The 18,996-nt window shown below is 37.2% G+C and overlaps 1 protein-coding gene across 1 annotated transcript in view; it reads left to right on the top strand.

The window, feature by feature from the left end:
* The window catches only part of drd2a (dopamine receptor D2a), a 48,698-nt gene extending 29,952 nt beyond the window's left edge, over nt 1-18,746 (top strand). Inside the window, exons 3-8 of the mRNA XM_040009190.1 lie at nt 8,288-8,397; nt 14,635-14,771; nt 16,051-16,259; nt 17,231-17,317; nt 17,541-17,928; nt 18,398-18,746. Coding sequence (XP_039865124.1) covers nt 8,288-8,397; nt 14,635-14,771; nt 16,051-16,259; nt 17,231-17,317; nt 17,541-17,928; nt 18,398-18,594 — 1,128 coding nt within the window. The 3' untranslated portion in view covers nt 18,595-18,746. The remainder of the gene's footprint in view (nt 1-8,287; nt 8,398-14,634; nt 14,772-16,050; nt 16,260-17,230; nt 17,318-17,540; nt 17,929-18,397) is intronic.
* The last annotated feature ends 250 nt before the right edge of the window (nt 18,747-18,996 follow it).

The following is an 18,996-nucleotide window of genomic DNA, read 5'->3' as shown; positions in this document are numbered from 1 at the left end:
AGATGGCCTTATATGTTCAGAGCTCACAGCGGAGGAATTTAGGCAGAGATTTGTCAATTATTCAACTCATGTTCTTCATAACATCTTTCTTCCATCACGGACACCATCTGAAATTAGGCTTCGTTTTATGTGTTTATGTGTTTTATATGTGTTTGTTTTATTTTGTTTTTTGCTGAACTCGGAGAGGCCTTTCTTCAAGCCTCATCTTTCCTTTTTGTTCCTATTTTTCTGTATTCATGTGTAGGCACTGAATTTTTTTATAATGCCACTGACTCAGGTCATCATGTAACTCGTGTATTAACTCGTGTTAAGGATGTAACAGCATGAACTACAGTGGGAACATAGTCACAGAGTGTGGGCAGGTTATTCAACTTGCCCTTTATTATTAAATACTAAATTTGCATTAATTAGTGCAGGTTTCGCTTTCTGCCTAGTGTGACTGATTTAGAAAGCGTACGGAGGGAACAGTTTGCATAACTAGAAGTTGAGAGTTAGTTTAAAGTAAGGGTGAATAAAACGTGTATGTAGTAGAATATTTGCTTTCAAGGTGTTGCCTCATGTCTTTATAGCATCCACACAGCAGGCAGATGTTTGAAAACTACTGCAAACCAAATGGCTCATAAATGTAATCAGTGGAAAATATTCATCATGCCAAGAACTAAACCTGTTAGTCTATTACCTTGGAGTGCATAATTGGCGATCAGCTACAGTGACCTGGTCAGAGCCATGAATTTAATGAAGGCTATGAGCAGTGTTGCACAAAAACTGCAGGAATAAACACCCGCCTTACCTGCAGAGGCAGCTAATGCTGGCGGGCGACAGTCATAGCAAAGAGATGAAGCACTTTTGAAATATGGGGAAAGCCAAAAACTGCGCTTCCTCCACTTCCGTAACATTGATTCATTAATTTTGAATTCTCTCGCAGCTGTTCTATTCCCATGTTGTTGCAGTATATTAATAACTAACCTCGTATTGTGGATGAATAATCTCAGTTGTTCTCCTGACTGAAGTTTGCCCCGTGTACAGCATCCTGCTATGCGATTGCATTTGTCCCTAACCACCAGAATCCCTCACGTTAACTTTTGTCGAGTGGAAAAAAGTTGTCATCCATCCTCCAGCTTCACTGTGCTAATGTTATGCTAACATAGCTGTGTCGCTAGCAATCACGTAGCACAACATTATATACCAGGTAGTCCAACTTCAGTAACCCTACAAACTAGGGGTGGGTTTTTATAATCAATTTATTGATTAAAATCGATTCTGGCTTGGATAATGTAAAATCGATTCATTAAAATCCTGAATCGATTTTTTAATATAAATTTATTTTGCCCGAAATGCCAGAATCTCTGGTGAAATCTCACAAAATTTCAACAACCACCAAACAGCTAAGACAGTAAATGAGAGCAGGAACACGGATTCTGCACAAAGACTTAAACACAAAGCACAACCCGCAGATCAGAATCAGTTAGATGTCGCCTTTCTCACGGTCGGGGCTGAAAGCCGACAGCTTGCTGATTCTGATCTGTCGGCGCCCTTCACGCCTTTTATGTGCTGATTCTAAAGCTGTTAGTTTGATGTCTCTCCAAACAATATTGACCGAACCAGCAGCAAAAGAAGATCCAAACTACGCTTCACATAAACATCGTCATGAATTCACTGTACTTTTACTGTTTTGCTTCGACCACGATGCACAGCTCTCTCTCTCTCTCTCTCTCTCTCTCCCCCCCCCTCTCTCTCTGTACTTCAAGAACAGTTTCCCGTCTGTTTTCTTCATTATTCGCTTGCTTGTTACGCACAAGTCTACCATTGTTTACAGCGCTGTCGGCCGACGTTTTTTTTTTTTTTTGTTTTATATACTTCCAAAAAGAAAATCTAATTTCTGCCATTCAATACTGAACAAATGTAAACTAAAATTATGCAAAATGCAAAACGTTTAGTCGTGTCTCTAATAAAACCGCTGTAACTTCAGAGGTAATGTTCATGTGTTGATTAATGGTTTTCTTTCGTTTTTGATGTACTGCAGAATATTTTTATAAAATCCCAGACCAGGAAAATCGCCTTCATGTTTTTCTGTGTTTTATCCTCAGCTACTTTGACACAAAGGCATCTGCTGTGATGCTCACACCTTTGATAAAGTCTTGCGTGTGTCAGCTTCCGTTTTATAGATACAAAAATATGTAAATGTACTGATCTGAATTATAATATTTCTGACTGTCAAAATTTCCCAGATTCAAATCGAATTGAATCAAATTGAATCGAATTAAATCGAATCGTGGATCGAATCGATTCGGGACCTTGTGAATCGGAATTGAATCGATTCTAGAAATCAGTGACGATACCCAGCCCTACTACAAACGCCACTGCTGTTTAGTTTTCTGTCTTCATTTATGTCGGAAGTGGTAGCAGAGCTGTACGTTTTAATTAGTTTAAAAAATCTCTCAGTCAGAACATGGTATGAAATGTTTAGGTGTAAACTAGCGAGCTAACTTCCTGTTAACTTCTAACTCCATTAAATTTAATAAATTCTGTTTTCATGGACGCATGGCTGTTAAACTTAATTGTTACACCCGATAAAGCAGCAATGCTGATGATTTAATTAAAGATGAAAGAATTTAGACCGTTTTTAACTCTTAGTGTTTGTTTTACTTTGGGACCTGAAGTTGACGGAGTTTTGGACCCAGATTACTCCGCAAAGCTCCTCACTATGGCAGCTGTAATGCTCTGACAATCCATCAAGCAGTGCGACTTACCAAAGCTGTACTAAAACATTTTTTAACAGATCGGTTCGAGGTCAGTAAGCACAACCAGAATTCATGCATAAGGAACACTCTCAATTTTTGAGAAAATTAAAGGATTTTTAGTGTGGAAAATACGTTATACAGAAGAAAAGAATATATCGTGATATATATCGTTACCACACATGCTTCAAATTATATCGCGATATGAATTTTAGGCCATATCGCCCAGCCCTACTGTTGTATTTACTTCTTTTGACATTTTCAGGGAAAAATCTCATCTGACTGATGAGTGACATAACCCCATTTTTGTAGTAAAGCTCTACATGTGTACATTACAGCAGCGGTCCCCAACCTTTTTTGTGCCATGGACCGGTTTATGCCCGACAATATTTTCACGGACCGGCCTTTAAGGTGTCGCGGATAAATACAACAAAATAAAACTAGTACCGGTACCGAAAAAAATGAAGATTTATTCATAACACACGTGAAAAGACCCAGGAAAACCAAGTTAACGATAAAAACAATAACAAAATAACGCTGAAAACCGATAAAAACCTTGAAAACCATACATTTCACACCTGAGCCTCAACTCTCGCGGCCCGGAACCAAATGACTCACGGACCGGTACCGGTCCGAGGCCCGGGGGTTGGGGACCGCTGCATTACAGAGTCAATTTTCCATTTTTACCAATATGATTATTTATTCATGTATGTATTTATTGGGTATTTGCCTATTTACGTACACTATATTGCCAAAGTTTTCCCTTGCCTGCCTTCACTTACATGTGAACTAGAATAACATCCTATTCTTATTCTTCATGGCTTAAATGACATCTACCCATCCTTTGCAGACAACAGTGTCAACTCTCCTACGAAGGCTTTCCACAAGGAATTTTTTACTATTCTTCTAGAAGCATATTTGTGAGGTCAGACTGTTGTTGGACGAGAAGGCCTTGCTCACAGTGTCTGCTCTAATTAATCCCAAAGGTGTTATATCAGGTTGAGGTCAGGACTGTGTAGGCCAGTCAAGTTCTTCCACACCAAACTCGCTCATCCATGTCTTTATGGTCCCTTCCTTTCTTTGTGCACTGGTGCGCAGTCATGTTGGAAAATCAAGGGGCCACCCCCAAACTAATTCCACAAAGTTAGGAACATGTGCAAAATGTCTTGGTATGCTGAAGATTAAAGTGTTCCTTTCACTAGAACTAAGGATGAACACCAACAAACTTTTACTTGGCACAATGCCGTGAGATAGGTACCATTCTCCTGACAACTTCCAAACCCAGACTTCTCCATCAGATTGCCAGACGGGGAAGCATGATTCATCGCTCAAGATAACATGTCTCCATTCCTCTAGAGTCCAGTTTTAACCCAACTGCATCAGACGCTGCATCGCATTTCATAATGTGGATACAGCTGTTCTGATGAGCCTACCACTTCATGGCTGAGTTGCTGTTGTTGTTGTCATAATACCAATAAGAGTTGACTTATATTTAGTTGTGATGAAATTTCTAAACTGGACTTGTTGCACATCCTATCACATTACTATGTTGGAATTTACTGAGCTGCTATGGGCGAAACATTCATTCGAAAATGTTTGTAGACGCTGTCTGCATGCCTAGGTGCTTGATGTAATACACCAGTGATCATTAAAGTGATCCAAACACCTGAATTCAATTATTTGGATGGGCATGAGAATCTTTTTGGAAATTTTCTGATTTACTTTAATGTATCACATTCATCAGCCACTTTTTAAGGTACAGAAGTTCAGCTGCTTGTAATTGGAAATAATCTAATCAGCCATCACATGGGAGCAACTCAATGCATTCAGGGAAGTAGACATGGTCAATACAACCTGCTTTATGTCAAACTGAGCATCAGAATGGGAAAGAAAGCAATTTAAATGATTTGAATGTGGCATGTTTGTGGTTAAAAGTCTAAGTATATCAGAAACTTAAAATACTGGGATTTTTCCACTTGACCATGTGTAGGATTTGCAAAGATCCTAAAAGACAAAGTCAGTTCTATATTTAAAAATCTGCTTAATACCAGAGGTCAGAGGAGAATTGCCAGCCTGCTCCCAGCTTAAGGCAATGGTGTCTCAAACAGACACTCATTACAACCACAGTATGCAGAAGAGCATCTCTGAATGAATAACACATTGAACCGCAGATGGGCTACAGAAGCAGAAGAGCACACCAGGTGCCACTCTTGTCATATAAGAACAAAAAAACAAGGCTAAAATTATTACCATTCATCAAAGTTGGAAAAATATTGCCTTTTTTTTATTTTTGGTAGGATCAGAATTTGGTGTAAACAACATCATATCAGGAGTTCAGGCTGCTACTGCTGCTGCTGGTGTAATGGTGTGGGGGATGTTTTTGTGGTACTCACTGAGTTTCTTTGTACTACTTCAAGCATACCTGAATACAGTCATGATAAAAGGAAGTCTTGTTTTACATATCAGGACATGATAAACAATTGTCAAGTTCTTATAGAATTCAAATGAGTTGAACACAAACCTAGATGAATTACAACACATAACATATTAGACTGTTTCATTATTTTTTTTTATCTAAAAACTAAGCCAAAATGCAGAAGCATGTTGTGAAAAACTAAGTACGCTCCATGACTCTGTAGCTTGTAGCAGCAATAATTTGCAGTAATCAAATTTTCTGTATGACTTTGGTCTCAGTCTCAGTCTGTCACTCAATGCAGGAGGAATTTCAGCTCTCTCTTATTTACAGTGTTGTTTCAGTTCAATTAAGTTTGCAGGAATTCTTTTATTATGCACAGGTTTCAGTCGGGTTGAGTTCTGGACTTTGACTCGGCCATTGTAACATCCTTTTTTACTAATTCTATTGTAGACTCACCGCTGTGCTTGGAATCATTGTCCTGTTGCATGACAATATTTTGGCAACGCTTTAACTCTCTGACTGATAAGACTTAGATTTGGCGCTACAATGCTTTGATATACAGAGATGTTCATAGTCAACTCAATGACTGCAAAGTCCCTGGATCCTGTAACTGCAAAACAAGCCCAAATCACTGTCCATCACTGTGCTTGACACCTGGTATGAGGTGTTTGCGCTGATGTGTTTATGCTGTGTTTACACCAAATGTGGTGGTGTGTATTAAAGCCAGATTTATAGCCAGATATCTCCACTTTGCTCTTTCCTGAACAAAGGACATTATTCCAGAAGTCTTGTAGCTCAAAACCTGATCTTATGAATCTTACAATAAGAATCAAGCTGCTTTGCAGGGTAGACACCACAAGTCAAAACATGCACAAAAATTGTTAATTGTAGTAAAGGTGGGAAGAAAAGCATTACATTGATGTTCAAAGACATGTAGCACTTCTGTCAGTAAAACACAGATACTGATGCTCCACACTGCTGAGCAAAAATAGCATTTTTAAAATAATACATTTTCCTTCTTTTTAGTTATAAAACATTAATAAAAGATAAGAATTAATAAAACAGCACATTATTTTGACTGTCAAAGGAATGACTCATTTAAATCCAAATCAGTTAATCCTTTCTCCAGTTGACAAATGAGAATTCATTTGCCAGACTAGTAAATGATGTATCTCATATAACATCCTTATTTCTACTTTTTCCCAGCATTGTAGATTGAAATCAAATGCCAATACCCTCTAAGTGATATGCATATGCATAAGTGATATGCATAATATGAATTATAGATGATAATTCACAAAAAAAATGAGCTTGGCAAATAAAAATGACACTGCAGTATTACAAGAAAACCCATTATGGGAATGGAAAGTTCTTCAAACAATCTACTAATTTGCAAACAAAGATGCAGTCAATTAATTTCAATAATGAAGTGAAGTGCAGGATTTAAGGAGAAACAAATAAACCCATCATTAAAATTCAATAATATAATAGCACTGTTGTGTGTTGCTGATGGACAACATTAGTAAACTTGTCATAATTTCTATCCTTTTACTGCCTACATTTTTCATTTGTTGCCAGAAGCATAATGCCATTGGGTTAATCATCCCATTCCCATTCTCATGAATGAAATATTTCTGAACATGCTGAGGTAATATCTTCAAATTTGGCACAAATGACTCAAAATGAACAGATTTGAATAAATCGCACGAAAGTAAAGACCTCATAACGCAACGTTTTCAACTGAAGCACTTATAATGACAAAAATCTATATAAATATTTCACAGCATAAAATGATGATGTGTCATAATTTAACTTCAAAAGATTAAAGTCATCTTCACTTTAACAGAAAAATGCAAACGGTGGGATAACTGAGAAGGACAGATCGATGTTTCCTGACAGGGGGTCACGCCAGTTTTGGCACACATGCATTTATTATGACTGTCTTGTAAAAAGCTGTTTAATATCCACAAAAGGTGTTTTGCTACATAGACTGAACAGACCTCTGTTGCAGCCACAAGGACATGAAATGGCTTTCAGCTCTTGTGGGCCTTTTAAATTTTAACACTAAAATTTGTTCGCAGCTCTAGCAGGACGGGAACTTGTACGGGTGTGTTGGAGTAGCTTTGACTGAAAAATAAAAGTCAAGTGCAAGGAGCAAAAGGATGATAGCAAAGAGAGAAACAGTCAAAATGAAAGCATACTATCATAGTGGTGCTTAGCCACAGTGAAGAGAAACGTCAAGAGTTAAAAGTTGGAAAATTGTGGAAAAGAGAAGAGAGGAGAGGTGAAATCAGTTTTCAGGGCAACAGAAAACTGGCTATAACGACCTTGTAGACACCAGCAAAAAGTTACAGCTTTTTAATGATGGGAGCTTAGTTTTATGAAGACACATCCACAGGACAAAGATTAATCAGCCAGGCAGGAGTTGCCCCTGAACAAATACATCTCCCTTACCCTTGATAGAGCTGTGGGAGGAAACAGGCAGGCTTCAGTGTCAGTCAAGCTGGGCGGCTTCAGACCTGTCACAACATCACTGATGTTGGTTTCATCATGAGCTTAGATCATACAGCTGAGAGCAACGGTGGCATGAATTCAAACAGGTTTCGATCTCGTCTTTGATCAAACGCTTCCTCGAGCTAAAGAGTAGGATACATGGTAAAGAATACTTGTCTTGTCTAAGGAGGATGTCTATATGTTTTTGAAGCTTTTACTTCTTACCACTGTAAGTGGAGAGATAAGATAATCTGTCAAATTTCAACTAGTCACTTGTAAAATTCTTCATAAAAAAGAAACTGACATATTATTTGGATTTGGAGCTCTTGCAAAATGTTTATGACAGCAAGAAATCTCTTCATGTGATAGAACGGATGCTTTTTTAATACTTACTCATTCATAATTCAGTCATCCATTCTTTCCTCTTATGTCTCAGTTTTGTCCCTTTGCTTCTCTCTTTGTGTTGCCAAGTTTGAAATGATATGGGAAATTATGCAAGAAGGCTTTAGTGTCAGGTTTGCTTTTTATTGCTGAACACAAACACATTATTTCTGCCAAGAAGCTTCCATTGCTAGCATATTGACTTTTTTCTGTTGACTCTGGCAGTTAACTGTCATTTGTGGATGTTTTCCTCTCCTAGGTGGTGGGAGAGTGGCGCTTTAGCAAGATCCACTGTGACATCTTTGTCACTCTGGATGTGATGATGTGTACAGCCAGCATCCTCAATCTCTGTGCCATCAGCATTGATCGGTGAGTTTGCCACCTCGCAGATTGTTTAGCCTGTTATGATTCCAGCATGGATTTCCGATGAAAATCTTTACCTGCTGAATAATATGAAACAGAAAACTGGTGTCTTTTAACTGCATGACCATCAAAGCACACACAGCTATTAACAAACAAAATGAGATTTTTAAGCCAGGAATACACCATAACAACACATTCAGTTTCTGTTTATCTGCAATCCTGATTACCAGCCACCAGATGTTCAGGACAGAAATATGTATGCACATCAATATGGCATATTGATGTAATTTTGGAACTAAAATGAGTGCATTATCCAAGGACCACCTGTAAGACAGGTGCTGTGGAGAGTGAAATCTAATAGCATATTTGTGGGTGCCTGCACACTGTCAGAGGCAAACTTTTCATAGACATATGCCAGGGTTAAAAATTTTAAAAATAGATGAACTTTAGCAAAGGTTTAACTACCAGGTACAAAAATGAGCAAATCACTGAAAAGGATTTCATCTTAAGTAATTAATTCTTAATTGAATATGTAAAAATAAATACATTTTGTAATATAAATATACACCAAATTTAAAAAAAAAGAGTTTTAATTAATTAAGTCTTTAAGAAAAAAATAAATAAAAATAAATAAATATTTGCTGAACCCAATTTCTCAAATAAATATTGTTTGAAATAAACATCTTAATGCCTAGTGTGTCATGTTTAATACATATAGTTTTTTGTGTGGTTTGGGGATTTCTGCATAATCAGTGTAATTTTTTAAATCCTGAAAAACCTAAATAAATTGCACAATGTATTTTTAAGCATTTTTTAATGTCAGATGTAGCAAATTAAAGGACATTTAAATGTAATTTAATCAATTTTATTAAGCACATTTGTTAGATGGTTCAATAAGCTCAATAAATGGTTCAGAAAATTTGAATTTCTTGGCAGTTATTTCATAGGTCATGCTATAAAGGGTTAAGTCAATGTGATGACTTGTCAGCTGGTGTTTTGGGTTAGTTGTTCATTTTTAGTTAACTGCTGAGTAAACACCAAACACCATTTACAAAAAAGTTGCGATGGACAAGGCCAAGAATCAACACTGGATGCCTGTGATCTTAAGATCCTCAGATGGCAGTGCAATAAAACAGGAATCATCCTGTCATAAGAATTCCTGCATGGGCTCCAGAACACTTCCAGATAATATTGTCTATAAGAAGAAGTTGTATAAGTTTCATGATCCATAAATGCTGCCATCTTCTGTGACCCAAAGCTCATTTAAAATGGACTGAAGCAAAGAGGGAAACGGTTCTGTGGTCAGACAAATCGAAATTTCTCATATTTTTTGGAAAATATGAATGCCACATCATCCACACTACAGGAGCGGGAGAGAGACCATCCTTGTTGTTAAGCCTGCATCGCTGATGGTATAGGGGTGCATTAGTGCATGTAGAAATGGCTGATTGCAGGTGTAGAAAGGCACCATCAGTGCAACATATAGAGCAAAACAGACGTCACTTTTTCAGGGACGGCCTTTCATATTTTTGTAGGACAGTGTTAAAAAGCATGCCGCTAATATTACAACAGCATGGCTTTGTTATGTAAGAGTCCGAGTGCTGAAACAGCCTGTCAGCAGACCAGATCTTTCACCAACTGAAAATATTTGGCACATCATGAAACAAAAAATAGGACAAAGAAGTCCAGCAGCAGCCCCCCTCAGTTCCCAGATATTTACAGACTGTTGTTAAATGAATAGAGGACTCTAAATTGTGGTAAACATGGCCCTGTAACAACTTTTTAGAGAACTGCTTCTGCCATCAAATAAAAATTAACCTTTTTTTGTTTTAAAATCATGGTTTTTTTTTTTCTATAATCTGTTGTGAATGGAATATGGGTTTATCAGTTTGTATTTACATTTTGGAGCTGGGGTTATGAATATTAAATCCTGTGATCAAGTTCCAGTAATGCCATGCATGCAGTCTGGCCAGTGTAATGTGTGAATTGTCCCCCTGTAGTCTAGACCTGCCTCACAACACAGGGTGTTTCTTGGAATCCCAAGTATGAAAAAGGCACCACTAGGTTTCTAAATGCTAACATAACATAACACAATGCTAAACATGCCCCTGACCTAAAGTTTGTGAAATTTTTTAAAACTCAGTTTTAACATTTGGCATTTTCTTCACCACATCATTCAAACTATTCAGGAACCCATATTTTGGGGGGAAATAGGTTTGTGTATACTATGTTATAATAGGTCTAAGTGGTTCCATTAACATATAATAATGACACACTAAAATGTCAAAATGCTAGAATAAAGATAAACTTTATATATAATCAATTTTTACTATACTTATTGCGTAAATTTTATTATTTAAAAAAACATATACATTAAATGCAAATTAGTTTTCTGTCTTTCCTTTAAAGTTGTCATCCTGAATCATTAGTCATTTGTTTTTTATGCAATTTACAAACGACATATTTTCTGCGAGAGAGTGCAGACAAAGAAAACAATCTACATAGTCATTTAGACTGCAGAGCTTGCTGGCTTTTCAACCAAATTAGCTGCAAAAATCCTTAAAATAATCTAAGAGCGGAAGACTTTGACTGTGGTTTAGAACTAAACTTGTAGCAAACAGTCAGGTTTATAGAGCATATTTGCTTAAAAAGGTTTTTGCTGCAGCTGAGACCACAGAGAGCAAGGAGTGCATCAAAAATAATAACACTAGTGGAAAACTAAAAGAGTGAGCTGAGGGATGCTGAAATGTTCCACAGACCTGAGTCATATTTGAAGGTTTCTTTAGTAGAGGTGGCAACTACATTTACACAGCAGCTTAATAATGCCATTATTAAAGATATTCGATACATTAATAAAAAGTGCAATTTAAAAATAACAGTGAATAATATCACTTTAGATTAATTACAGTATCTCAATTAAAGTAGCTTACAAACATCTAAAAGTACACTGTAAAGCTTTGACTATCAGTATTAAAGCTATGTGATATAATTGTGTAAATCTGAATGCTAAATGATGTACTATAAGCAAGAAAGTTTCAATGAGTATAGGTTATTAAGCATTCATTTTACATAATTCTCTCATATATCCTAAATAAGTGTCAGTAGTAAAACAAAGTTTGAATTTTTATGTTACTCACATAAATTGTCCTCCTGTAAAGATGTAAAGATGATCAAAATACCAAAGAGCCTCTCACATGCAAAAAGGGTGTAAAATTAAGATTTAGATGAAAGTATTAAATAAAACAAAAGGCTCAGTTTTGAATATTAAACTGAGCCAGAAGCATTCTTTTCCTCATAATTCAGATTAATGATTGCATATTACATAGTATGTGTTACAAACAGCATATGCATCAATATTATTTAATAACAACATGAAATATTGGTATAATAAAGAATTAATACAGATTATTTTAACAAAGTCAAAATAGCTTAAACGTAGCACTTCAGTGTTATATTTTTCTAGCATCAGTTTTTAACTATCTGCTCAGATACAGTCTTTCTGAACGCCCATTACGTACACAGTAGTTTGATTCATTGTTTAAATATTGATCGGAACTGCTTAAAATCAATAGTCTCTGTTTAATTCAACATAACAGTGCAAGAACACTGCTTCTTGTCTTGTCAATAAACGTGGATTCTTTAAAAACTAAATTCTCTCATTTTGTTCTGTGATTTAAAAAAAACTGTTTAACAATAGTGCTGTGATTAAACTTTATGTAATGTTTTGAAACTTACACTTGAAAGCTGTTCATGGGAATATCAAGGATATATTTACCACATTTTCCATCCATCTATTCTCTTCTATCTTCATTTAATTTAATTTAATTCTTTCACGATTAATTTAAAGATACGCTAAAGGAGCATATCCAGTGACACTGATTTATTTCTCCATTTTAAAGAAGTGATCTGCATCCACAGCAAAATTAAATGGGTTCTTCTTTTGCCAGTGTTGCGCCTTTCCACCTATGGTCCTATAATTACACTTTGTAGATATCGCATAGTCTTGCTGACTAGTAAACAAACACAATAATCTCATAACTCCACACGGGCTTTCACTTTAGTGTAGTAATAAATATTCACCCTGGTCACATTTTCAGCTCTTACTGAGGTGAGTGAATTAGAATACAGATGACTTGTATGTGGAGAAAATCTTATTAATCTGAATAATGTGATCGTATATCGTTGTTTTTCTATGTAAATGAATGTTTCAAGCACACTAGAGAGGAATCTCACCTGAATTTACATTTAGATATCAGTGATATGGCCTGTGCTTGTTTGCTGCATATTTGTGAATACCAAATATGTGAATCATTGTGACAGAATCAAGAATCACTTCACCTGGCTTTGGCACAGTTAAGGATCCACTCACATGATGGCGATTTATTTGCAAAGATTCATATAACAGTCACAGATAAATGTGTTTCCAGCTCTAGGCAGCACAGTAATTTATACATCCAAGGATTGCTTCCTGCTGTGCTAACTTTGTTCTTATTCTCTAATGTGGAGCAAATTGGGGTGTGATGAAATTATGGGGTCTATTTCTGTGTGCAAATGTAAGTATTCACTCTTTTTAGAAGGATGACTAGATTAATTGCAATTGGAGTTGGGGCGCCCTCCAACAATGGCCAATCAATTTAACCACTCACTTCCTCTTTAGAAGCAGAAGACTAATGGGACTAAGACAAAACTGCTTATGTGTAGGAGGTAATACGAAATGTACGCGTGGACTCCAATCTCCAATTATGCTCGCCAAAAAGCAGGCGGTTTTATGGCTGAAAACACTTCTCTGTAATAATGCTCTCAGTGAGTCATAATATGCAATAGAATAAATTAATTTAGCGTTATTTGAATGTGATTATATACAGCACGTTGCTTCAATTACTGTGAGAAAAACTAATGTCTGTTTACATAAATGGTTTGCACAATTACCTAAAACTACAGCTCCCCAGAACAATCTTATTAATGTAATATGAAGCACATGACAAAAAAAAGGTTGGAAGAAAACATGCATCCCATGTCTCCAGGTGTTTGAGCTGCTTTACCTTAGCGCAGGTGCTTATTTAGTGGCTACATATTTTGCTAGAGCTTGATAGTGTCTCACAAGCTTTCAGACTATTGACCTGATGCACACTGGTCCTATTTTTGTGTGTAAGCTTGAAATGACAGGTCTTTTGTACGCAGGCTGCGTGGGTTTCTGTGAGGCTGCCACTGGCACAAATAGCCAAAGGGCTTGATTAATACTAAGTGAGCTATTAATCAAGGGTGTGGTGATTATTACATGTTCACTGAGTGAGTCATATCGCCGTGCTCAATGTTCTGAAGCAATTGTGCTAACTACACTGATGAACGCCATCAACAGCTCAACAATAGGGGGAGAAAACACTTAAAATGGTTATTATTGTTTGAATGATTCATGTCATGTATGCCAAAAAAAATAATACTAACAACTGTTATTGAACTGTCTGATGCTTATTACACTTCAGCATCTTTGCAACCACCTTCCTAACCTGTGCTTTCCACCAGCCACCAAAAAAATTGTAAGGTAACGTTACAAAAATCCCCTATGAGCAAGCAGTTGGCTTCTTGCTCATAGGAGGAAAAACTTTTACTGGAAGAAATCGCTGCCAATATCATCGTAAACATTAGATTGGTAGTCAGTAACCACTGATTTTCTGTCACAAAGACACTCAGTCATGCACTCTTAAAGGCTTTCCCAAGCTGACTTTCTGAGTAAAACACTTCAAAACCAAAAAGAAAATCAATGAATGAGAAAGCTGGGCATTTCCTAGTGATTACTGCAAGCTCACTAATAAGGTTAACTAATGTATCAGGGTTAAATGATAAGGCCTTTCCTGCAAGAGACTGGGGTTAAAACAGCCTTCCTACTAGTATCTCATTTTATTGGAGCTGCAGCTTACAGCACCTGTTTCCACAGGCCAGTCCATCTTGGAAAAGGATTTGATTAAAAATGACAGGCAGCATTTCTTGTTTCACCCTTTTCTGGCTCCATGCTTTCTGTTGTGCTTTGAGCTAAAAATTTCAACTGATGGAGAAAGAGAACTGGAAATAGAGGTGGTGTGATCACTTAATGAAAAAAATACAATAAAATGAAATTTTATTAAAAGCATGTGTGTGTATATAAATATTTCAAACCTGCTTTACTCACTATGTACAACCATAAAAATGCGCCATGTTTTTCACCAATTATAACTATGACAACTATGTTTCCTTTACCCCTTACAGCTACACGGCAGTTGCAATGCCAATGCTGTACAATACCCGCTACAGTTCCAGGAGACGGGTCACGGTGATGATCTCTGTGGTTTGGGTACTGTCTTTCGCCATATCCTGTCCCCTGTTGTTTGGCCTAAATAACACAGGTAAGAGAGAGTACAATACACACATGATCTTCAGTCTGTGAATCAGAAATGCTTTTGTGATGGTGCAAGACAGAGTGATAGCAGAGGTAACAGACGTTTGCCATTGTACTTAAGCAGACCATCTATGTTAGCACCCAGTTACAGCTACAATACTGCACTGTAAATTTACTATGGAGCTATTTGTGCCGGTAAAGAACTCCTTCACACCCGTGTGTATCTACTTTTAGTGAGCCTTTGGCCTTTAGGTTGGTTATTCCAAGGAACAGGGGCTTAAAGGAGGATTACTAGTAAAGCAGTTTTGATTAAGTGCTTTTTGCGAGGCGCCACCTTGTTGTTGACCAACTCCAGTGGCCTGTCACTTTGAAGCTCTGCTCATCCCTTTGAAGTCCTTCATTTAATGCTGGTTCAGCTCAGACTCAAACCCTGAGAAATAAACACTGACTGTAGATCGAGTCGGCATATTTTGTAGAAAGCATGAAAGAAGGAATTACAAATTTCAAAAGACATTTAAAAATGGAGAAAAGTGAAGCATCAAATAGCCAGACTTCTAGCCCAGAGTGTGAACTGAGCTTTAAAAACACTGGATCCTACATTTCTCTGATAGCAACTACTGAAGGCTTCCTGCATCTTTCTTGAACCTTGTTAGTGGAAAGATAATTCTATGTATAAAATTGGTGAAGTTCCCCCTAAATAGACTACTTTCTCTAGCCTTCTAGCCACAGCCTTCAGCGTGACAGTTGGACAGGTTTAACTTGAAATGCTGCAATTTTCTTTATAATTATTGGTTTTGGTTTGTCCAAAAAGCTGGAAATACAAGCCCAGAGAAGCATCGCCTCAGTTTCTAAACTAGTTTTTAGGGAATTTTAAAAATGAGGGCAATTCATCTAGTAAATTATTAAAATCTAAACTTAACAAACAACCCTTGCAGAGTCCAAAACTGGGGTGATATGATCTCTGCATTTGGCTCCACAGCTATAAGGCAGTCCACATGGGCTGTGAGAAGTGGGAGTACGGTTAATGTGAGTGGAGGTGAGGTAGAAAGAGTGCTGTGTAAATAACCTCAGAGTGAGGGGAATGTAGAAGTGGTGACATTTTTGGATCTACTTGCAATCAAAAAGCAATTATTGGTTCAAGCAAATCTAAGGTTCCAAATTCTGGTTTTACAGACTTTTAAAAGTGGAAGTAAAACAAGATTAAACACACACACACGCACAAAAGCAGCAAGTCTTGGGAGAAAGAGAAAACGCAGTCTTAATTCACATTGTGTTTATCTCCACAGCTACTCGTGATGAGTCTCTCTGTGTGATCGCCAATCCAGCCTTTGTGGTGTACTCTTCCATTGTGTCCTTTTATGTACCCTTCATCATCACTCTGCTCGTTTATGTCCAAATTTATGTGGTCCTGAGGAAGCGCAGAAAACGCGTCAACACAAAACCAAAGCAGCTTGTCTCTCAGGCTGCGGACCCTGATATGGCCACCTCACTAAAGGTGAGCTGCTATAGCTGGCTCGTGTTTTTATGGCTTCATTTACACATTTATTTTACCAAAGCTCCTTTATCTTTCTGTACTGTCTTAATATTTTAGAGTAATACATTAAACTAAAAAACATCACAAAAGACATCATTTGCTGTTTGATTTTGTTTGTTTCTTTAGAGAACTGCAATACATTTTTTCAGTCCAGCTATTCTTGTTGGTTTTACAAGCAGACATTGTATTACAGAGCAACACATTATTAAAATAAAAACACAGACTGCGATTGATTTTCTTTGAATACACAATGGATTAAGATAAGGGGTTGAATTGAGAAACCCCTTATCTCTGCTAGAAAAGGCTTTTTAGCTGTTTTAGTTTTTAACACCTTACATGAAAATAAGATATTTAATATCAGGTTTAATCCAGGACACAAATTTGAATCTTAAATGACACATTTCCCTGTAAAATGTGTCATTTAAAAAGAAAATGTGACATGCAAAACTAATTGTGATGGCCCTCAAATGACCTTTTGCTTTTCTGGGTATTGATTTTCCTGTCATAGCACAATTTATTGATGTCTGTACAGAAAGTAAGAAACACTCTCGATCCAGTGCAGTACATTACTCATGTTTATGCATGGCTTCGTGCTGTGGTTTTGGTCAATATATGGCAGCATATTGACAGATAGCTATAATCTTTATGGGGTAACGGAGCATAATTTTTCACTTCTTATCTTAATTATCAAATTAAGGTTGGTGAAATTATTTCACACAACAATATATTACATGGTCACATTGATGGATTGGATTTTCAGCGGGTATAGAAGCTGCAGATCAGAGTGCTGCTAAACAGCCTTTCCGTGCTCAGTGTAGCCTCATTTGACCGTGTAGGAAGCGGGACCTGTTCCTCCATGCTTAGACGGCCCCTTTGTCAGTTGCTTTGACATTGTACTCTCTCCTTGCCTGACACAGCTGTTTTCATTTCAGGATAAGTGCACTCATCCAGAGGATGTGAGGCTGTGCACCATGATTGTTAAAACTAATGGGAGTTTTCCTGTCAACAAGAAGAAAGTGGTGTGTATACATTTTTGTTCTTTTGTTTTTATGCTTTCCCCTAAAAGTTTAATTGATGGAAAAAAAAAGTTTTTGCCTGCAGAGATTTCGAAAGATGTCACCTTGAAGTTTTCCCCATCTGCTAGAATAAATGTAATTTTAAAATTCAAAGTTAAATAAAGAAAAGTTTTATACTCACTACCCCCTATCCGAATGAACCTTTACTAAATTTGTCTTCATTCAGATATTCATCAAAGATGTGGTCAATGAGGGAGAAGATCTGGAGCTGGATGAGCTGAATAACAGTGGAAGCAGTGTGAAGCAGAAGCAGCAGATACAAGGTGCTCTTGGAGACACTCCAGCCACGAGCCATCAGCTATTGATGCCCAACAAGGCCAGCGCTAGCCCCATCTCGACACCCCCCACACCCCACAAGGAGGGCCAGAAAGCAGAAAAGAACGGCGATCCTGCCAAGGAGACCTTAGGCGATCCGGCACCCATCGTAGCCAAAGCCTTCCAGACACAGGCCTTACCTAATGGCAAGACTCAGACTTCTGTGAAAACCATGAGCAAGAGAAAGATCTCCCAGCAAAAGGAAAAGAAGGCTACCCAGATGTTAGCCATCGTCCTTGGTAAGTTAGTCCCTTATTATTATTATTAGTTTTTAAATTATTCATTTGATTTTAAAAGAAGTCATGAAAGTGAATACAAGCTCAATTAAAAGCCGTTTTATGTGATTCTGCACATCAAAGTTGAAGTGACACTGGAAAATTAAGCATTTCTAGAACCAAATGTTATCTTTGAACATGCAAAGGAGCGTGTTCAAAGCGTTTTTTGCAATGTACATATCTTTTTTTCCCACTGCTCTATCATAGGTATTTGGCTGTCTTTACGTTTGTTTTTGTTTTCATTTCAATCAATTTTTTCAGTAGGACCTAAAAAAGTTAGAGTTTGAAAAACAAGTCAGACAGTGATGCAACAAAAAGAAATTGTACTGATACTTTAGAATCCAACTCCTCAGTAGGGCCACCCATATTTGGGCTTTATTTCCTCATTCTCTGTATCTTATTCTAATGCCTAATTTTTTTTTTCTTTCCTCAGGTGTATTCATTATATGCTGGCTGCCGTTTTTCATCACACATATCTTGAACACCCACTGCACCAAATGCAAGGTTCCTGCCGAGATGTATAACGCTTTCACCTGGCTGGGCTATGTGAATAGTGCTGTAAATCCCATCATATACACCACCTTTAATGTTGAGTTCAGAAAGGCATTCATTAAGATCTTGCACTGCTGAGCTGCAACATCACTTATCTGATCAGACTGAAGGAGAGGTGATGAATGAAAGCATATCCTGTGGCAAATACCTCATCCTCTTAAGGAAAATACACCACGTGGGGAAACTGCGATCTGCTCATTTAAAGTTCGTTAAGTGACTGAAAAAAAAAACAAAAAAACTGGTTTTGGCTTTGTCTTCTTGAAAGGCATCTTGGATCTATATGTTAAATTTCGTGTGGAGTCCCGTTCTCCAAATCACTGAATGTAAAACAAGAAATGTCTGTAACGATGACCTGTTTTATGGAGAGAGAAAAAAAATGACATTGTTCTCTGACATCATTGTGCTTGTCATGTAAGGAGCCATCTGTGTATACCACACACATGCAAACTGCTATTTATTGTATGTGTACTTTATGTTTTA

Source organism: Simochromis diagramma, unplaced genomic scaffold (assembly GCF_900408965.1).
Source record: "Simochromis diagramma unplaced genomic scaffold, fSimDia1.1 OVJJ01000344.1, whole genome shotgun sequence".
Taxonomy (NCBI): Eukaryota; Metazoa; Chordata; class Actinopteri; order Cichliformes; family Cichlidae; genus Simochromis; species Simochromis diagramma.
This window is presented reverse-complemented; position numbering and strand designations above follow the sequence as displayed.